This window comes from Physeter macrocephalus, chromosome 19, assembly GCF_002837175.3.
Source record: "Physeter macrocephalus isolate SW-GA chromosome 19, ASM283717v5, whole genome shotgun sequence".
Classification (NCBI taxonomy): Eukaryota; Metazoa; Chordata; class Mammalia; order Artiodactyla; family Physeteridae; genus Physeter; species Physeter macrocephalus.
This window is the reverse complement of record NC_041232.1, coordinates 3,051,458-3,057,457: the sequence shown is the minus strand read 5'-3', so window position 1 is coordinate 3,057,457 and position 6,000 is coordinate 3,051,458. Positions and strand designations below refer to the sequence as shown.

General features: G+C 53.1%; 1 protein-coding gene across 2 annotated transcripts in view; it reads right to left on the bottom strand.

Moving 5' to 3' along the window:
- Nucleotides 1-6,000, bottom strand: part of RSPH14 (radial spoke head 14 homolog) — a 61,604-nt gene that overhangs the window by 54,622 nt on the left and 982 nt on the right. For both annotated transcript variants that reach the window (XM_007127171.2, XM_055080621.1), the window contains exons 2-3: nt 5,602-5,704; nt 2,946-3,064 (exon numbers count right to left, since the gene is read on the bottom strand). In XM_007127171.2, the coding sequence (XP_007127233.2) occupies nt 2,946-3,064; nt 5,602-5,704 (222 nt within the window). The remainder of the gene's footprint in view (nt 1-2,945; nt 3,065-5,601; nt 5,705-6,000) is intronic.

Below are 6,000 nucleotides of genomic sequence, written 5' to 3'. Positions count from 1 at the left end.
GTGGTTTGTGACCACCTAGAGGGGTGGGATAGAGAGGGTGGAAGGGAGGGAGACGCAAGAGGGAAGAGATATGGGAACATATGTATATGTATAACTGATTCACTTTGTTATAAAGCAGAAACTAACACACCATTGTAAAGCAATTATACTCCAATAAAGATGTTAAAAAAAAAAAAACAGTGTTGGGCTGGCCCAGGTACCTTCTCAGACTGAGTGTGAAAAGCAAAATTCTTTCACTTTTAGAAGAAAATATGGCAGGATACCTCCATGAGCTCTTAGCACCAAATTCTCTTAAACACCAAAAAAAAAGAAAAAAGTCACAAAGGAAAAGATTGATGAAACTCACTACTATTCAAATGAAAAACTGCTGGACCAATGAATAAACAAACAGAAAAGCCACACAGATAGCCTGGGAAGTGATATTTGCAATATGTGTGACCAGGAAAGAGTTAGAATCTCGGATAAACTAAGCACTCCCTCAAATCAATGAGAAATGGAAAAAACAACTCAGCAGAATGGGCTCAGGCTCCTGGGAGGCCCTGGGCAGGAGAGGAGACAGAGGCGGTGCTAGACATAGAGAAGACGCCCCTTCCCAGCCTTGGGGGATGGCAGAGCCATAGGACAGCGACAGCTACGACAGCTACACAGCTCAGCACTCGGCCAGGCTGCTGGGAGGGAGCACGACGGGCTCTCCCATCTGGGAAGCAGTTGTGATCTCCAGCCCCATGACACCCTTTTCTGGGGAAGCCCTGGGGAAAACCAGCACATGCAGGTCCACAGGACTGGAGTAAGTTCACTGAATGTAAGTACACACGTTCACACAAGGGGTGGGCAGGGTGGGGTTATAATCGGGAAATGGAGCCCGTGACACACGTGGGTACATTCCCAATGATATCATTAGGTTTTTCAAGTACCAAAGGGATACATACAGCAAAATCCATTTAGAGAGTTTTTAAAACATGCAAGGCAAGATCTATATATAATTACACCTATGCCCCCTTCAGTGGAAGCATGGAATCCTAACCACTGGACCACCAGGGAATAATACAAAGACACGTGTTGGGGATGAAGTCACCCACTATTGGTGGCTCCAGGGAGGGCAGGAGAAAGGGTGCCGGGTGGGGGAGGTTCACAGGGGGCTGTATTTTTTTTAAGCAAAAGTCTCAAGCAAATAGGAAATATGGTTGAATGTTAAGATTTAGCAAATCTGGTGATGGTTCCTGATGTTCGTTATCATCATCTCTCTCTTCCCCTGAACGCTTACACAGGTCACAATAATTTTCAGAGCCTTGAGTGAGAACGGCAAGTCCCCTCTCTCCACACCCCGAGAAGGAATGTTCCTGAGTGGTGAGCAGAGGCATCCATGGAGCTCAGCGCCAGAACTGGTCCTTTATGGAGACGCCCCGATATCCCAGCGGCCCTCAACCATGGTCGCCCAGGAGAACCAGCCAAGGTGCGTTCAAGGAAGATGTGGGGAGGGCCCACCAGGTGACGTGGGATAGGGCCAGGGATAGGGTGGTCTTTTAAAAAGACCACCCGGGGTTCTGCTGTCCGGCCTGGCACACCCAGCCCAGCCCAGCTAGAGGAGGGTATGGTCCCGGCCGGGCAGCAACCCCAGCTCCCAGGGCTCTGCTCAGCCTGCCTCTCTGCACCTGTTTCCTTAGTCATTTCTCTCTGGGCCCTGATTTGGGGAGTGTTCCCACCTGGTCCTCACTTCAGGCCTCTGGAGCTGGGGGTCGCATCAGCCTCAGCGTCCCAGATGGGGAAGCAGCCTGTCTAGGGGCACACGGGGGACGAGGGGACGGCAGAGGGACCTGGTCTGTCCGACTCCCGGCCCGGGACATCTTAAGGCCCGTGTCAGCCTTAAGGTACCCCCTTTAAGGCCTGATATCCTGCCTCTTGGAATGAGCCCCTCATTTAAAAATGCTCATTGTGTCTTGTGACAGGACGGGTGTCAACCTGACACGAATCTCAACCCTCCAGCTGCGGTCGGTCAGCGGGTGGCCATTACCCTGGACTCAGCATCAAATTAGCAGGAGCAGTCAGCTGAAGGGGACGGTGAGCCAGGGGGTGGGGTCTTTCATCCTTAAAAACGTGCTCTGGTGCTTCTCACAAGAGGACATTTACAGGGCTCTTGTCACCAGGGAAATATAAATGAAAACCAGAGTGAGACGCAAGCACACACCCACCATCATAGCCAAAAGATCAAGTGTGGGTGCGGATACAGAACGCCTGGGACCCTCATACGCTACTGGTGGGAGCGTAAATTGGCAAAACCCTTTTAGGAAGCCATTTGTAGTACCTTCTATAGCTGGACATAAAGTTGCCCTGTGCCCAGCAATTCTCTCCAAGGTGTATCTCAAAAGAAGTGCATACACATGTCCATCGAAAGACATTTGTAAGAATGTTAGCGACCACTGTATTCTCAGCTGCCACACACTAGAAACAGTTCAAACGGCCATCAGCAACAGGGGATAAACAAACCGTAGCGCCCTCATATAGTGTGCATACCACACTGCAGAGCAAATCGGCAAAAATCAGTAATACACAACGCACAACAGAAATGAAGAAGCTAGAAACAAAATATTACAGACTATGTTTCCACTTATGTAAAGTTTAAAGAGGCACAAACTAACCCATGGTCTTATAAACTGAAGGCAAATCAGCCTGTTTACGTTTGGGTGAGGGGTAGTGACTGGTAGGGGCAGGTGCTGGCCATACTCCGCGCATTTCTTGCTCTGGGTAGCGGTGCCCAGAAGTGGCAGGTTCACTTAGTACAAGTTAATCAAGCGTTCATGTATGACGTGTTCCTTTTTAACATGTATATGGTACCTTAATAAAAGCATAGTTTTTTAAAAAAATATGCTCTAAACTGTGATCGGCACGGCAGGCGCCTGACTGGGAGAGGAGGCCGAGGGCCACCCAAGCGCCCACGGTGAGCCTACCTGCAGGCAGCTGTGCCAGGTGCTTGAAGGCCAGGTGCAGGTTCTCCCGGCAGGCTGATTGGGGGTCGCTCAGCAGGAAGGACAGGGCGTGGATGACGTCATGCTCTAAAAAGCCATCTCTGGGGAAGAGAAGTGGAAATTAGACACAACGAACGTACCAGGAGAGGATCCAGTAAGAACCTAGAGGCGGTTGCCTGCCCTCCTGTCCCCCTGGAGCCTAAGCCTGTGACGGCTGGATGGGACCACACTCCTGCGGCCTCCGGAGAGAAGGCACAGGCTGGAGGTGGCCCTCACATGGGGTGAGGGCAGTGTGGCCTGAGTGGTGGAAGACGACTCCAGGCAACAGAAGCGCATAACCGACCTCCCCTGAGCAGCCGGGCTGAGCTGACCGCTTCTCTCCACCTGCCAGGCACACACCTGTGGACTGTCCAGGGCAGCCACGTGCCTCCATACCCACGTAGGCCTGTTATGCTTCTTGTTTTAATGATATAGGTTCACTGAATATCAGGTAAGCCAATTCGATGGGAGAAGAGTTGGTGTTTTTTGTTTTTATTTTGATTTCCTTATGAAAACAAAGGTGAATGCTTTGGGAAAACTCCAAAGTCAATGTCTAAAAAAATAAAATAATAAAATAAATAAATAGGGTTTCCCTGGTGGCGCAGTGGTTAAGAATCCGCCTGCCAATGCAGGGGACGCGGGTTCAAGCCCTGGTCTGGGAAGATCCCACATGCCGTGGAGCAGCTAAGCCTGTGCGCCACAACTACTGAGCCTGCGCTCTAGAGCCCGCGAGCCACAACTACTGAAGCCCACGTGCCACAACTACTGAAGCCCGCACACCTAGAGCCCGTGCCCCGCAACAAGAGAAGCCACCGCAATGAGAAGCCCGCACACTGCAACTAAGAGTAGCCCCCGCTCGCCACAACTAGAGAAAGCCCACGCGCAGCAACAAGGACCCAATGCAGCCAAAAATAAATAAATAAATTTATTTTAAAAATATTGAGATGACTGTAAAGATTCTAGAAAGGTTTTATAGGTTTAAGCAAAAAAGATGATGGGAAGCTCCATCCAGTGGGCCCATAGCCAAGAAGAGGCACACAGGGATTGGCGGCTGCCTAATCGTTTAGGGGTTTGGGGTTAAGATGAACGGTTTGAAGGGAAGATACAATTTCTTCCAATCCTGGCTTTTTAACCATTCCTTCTGATTAACCAACTAACTGCTGGGCCCAGTCACGTCTGGTGAGGGCTTCAAGGCTGCATCTCTCGAGGCTGGGGTCAGAACGAAATGAGAAGTCAGAGCAGGGCCTGGCCCAGTGCCCAGCACACAGGAAGTGCCTGACTGTGCTCTGCCGTGAGGTCTGTATGAGTCGTTCTGGGAGAAGGAAATCACAGTGGGACCCCCAAGTTGCAGGGGCCTTCCCTGACCCCCGGAGTGAGGTGTCCGGGCCTCTTCACTCCGCGCCCAGGCGCCCACTCCGAGTCACCCTGCTGGTAAGTCAGCTCTGTAGGCTGTAACTCCCCAAGGTGACAAGAGGCCAGGCGCCTGGCTTCCACGCTCATCCGCTTCCTGTCACTCCTCGTGTGGGCCCAGGAAGGCAGGAGGTTTCAACATGGGCAGTTACTCAGGGCTTGAGGGGTGAGATGACCACTGAGCCCGGCGGACTTCAGAAGTCGGCCCCAGTCACTTCTGCCCTTTGTCCAGCGTGGTGTGCTGGAGTGAGCTGGGTCTTGGAATCCGGGACCCTGGGCACACCAGCTGCCTGCTCCGGGCTCCTCCCTGCCCCTTGTGGTGGTTCTGGGAGGGACATTGGAGAACAGTGTGCCAGTCACATCAGGTCCTCAGTCGGTGACGGTTTCTGCACCGAGTCGCCCTGCTAAAGTGGCTACAGCCGGGAACCACCCCCCGCATCTCCTATGAGGATTAAACAGACCTATGGTCACCGTCACTGGGCTCGTAGTTTCCTGTAATCCCCAAACTTCAAGCATCCCTCCTCTCAGCCTCCATCACCTTCCCTGGGGTTACTCCTAATGTCCAAATCGGGTCCGGAAAGAGGAAAAAGGAACAGGAAGAATGAGAGAAAGCACTTTGCCAGATCTGTCTCAGATGAGAACAGTGAGACTCGACCAAGAGCCTTGCCAGGTCAGAGCAGGAAAGGGCGGCCCTGCAGATGCCAGGTTCGAGCCCACTCCCCCATTCTCCTCGGCACCCGTCTGCCCTGTTTGGTGCAACACCTGTGAACTGGGGCGCTCACTGTGTCACCACCTCCCCACACGCACCCAGTTCATAGCGACCTGTTGGGCCAGGGCTGCGCGGGGATTGGGCTGGCCACCCGCCTCCCAGAGACCTGACATCAGAACGCAGAGAAGAGACGGGGAGCTGGGGGGTCGAGGGGACCGAGGGGCTGAGGCGGCCATCTGGAGGTGACCCTGAGCAAGCGGGTGTGTGAGTTCTCAAAGACCACCCATCTGCGGGGAGAGGGAACCAGAGAGAGAACGCCCGGGGCCACCCAAGCCACCATGGGGCTGACGCTTCACGTGCATGAACTCATTTAACTCCCTGCCCCACGAGCAGCTCATTCAAGGTCGTTCAAGGGCGTGCCACCCAGGGGAGGGGTGCGGCTCCAAAGCGTGACATTGATACCCAGAGGCAGCTGCCCACCTGCCCACGTTGTGGGTGGCCATGATGTAGAGCACCTCAGTGGTCTTGATGCGCACCAGGTCGCTGGTGTCCTTCAGCAAAGCTTTCAGGCTCTCCAGGCAGCCTACGGGCAGAAAAACCTCTGAACATTCACCAAGCTCAGAAACCAGCTAACCTGAAGTCGACAAGTGAGCCGATGTCCAGAACGAGAGCACCTACTGTTCGGGGGTGTGAGGGCATCGTGTGGTTGATGGAGTGTTTCACAGTCACTGGCGGGGGCTCTGGGTGCTAGAAAGGCTCATCCCCCAGGACCCTGTCATCCAACCCCCCTCGTGAATCTCTGCACACCTCCTCCAAGTCCTCCACGGGGTTCAGAAAATGCCCTTTGCATTTGGAGAGACTGGAAGTCAAATTCCAACT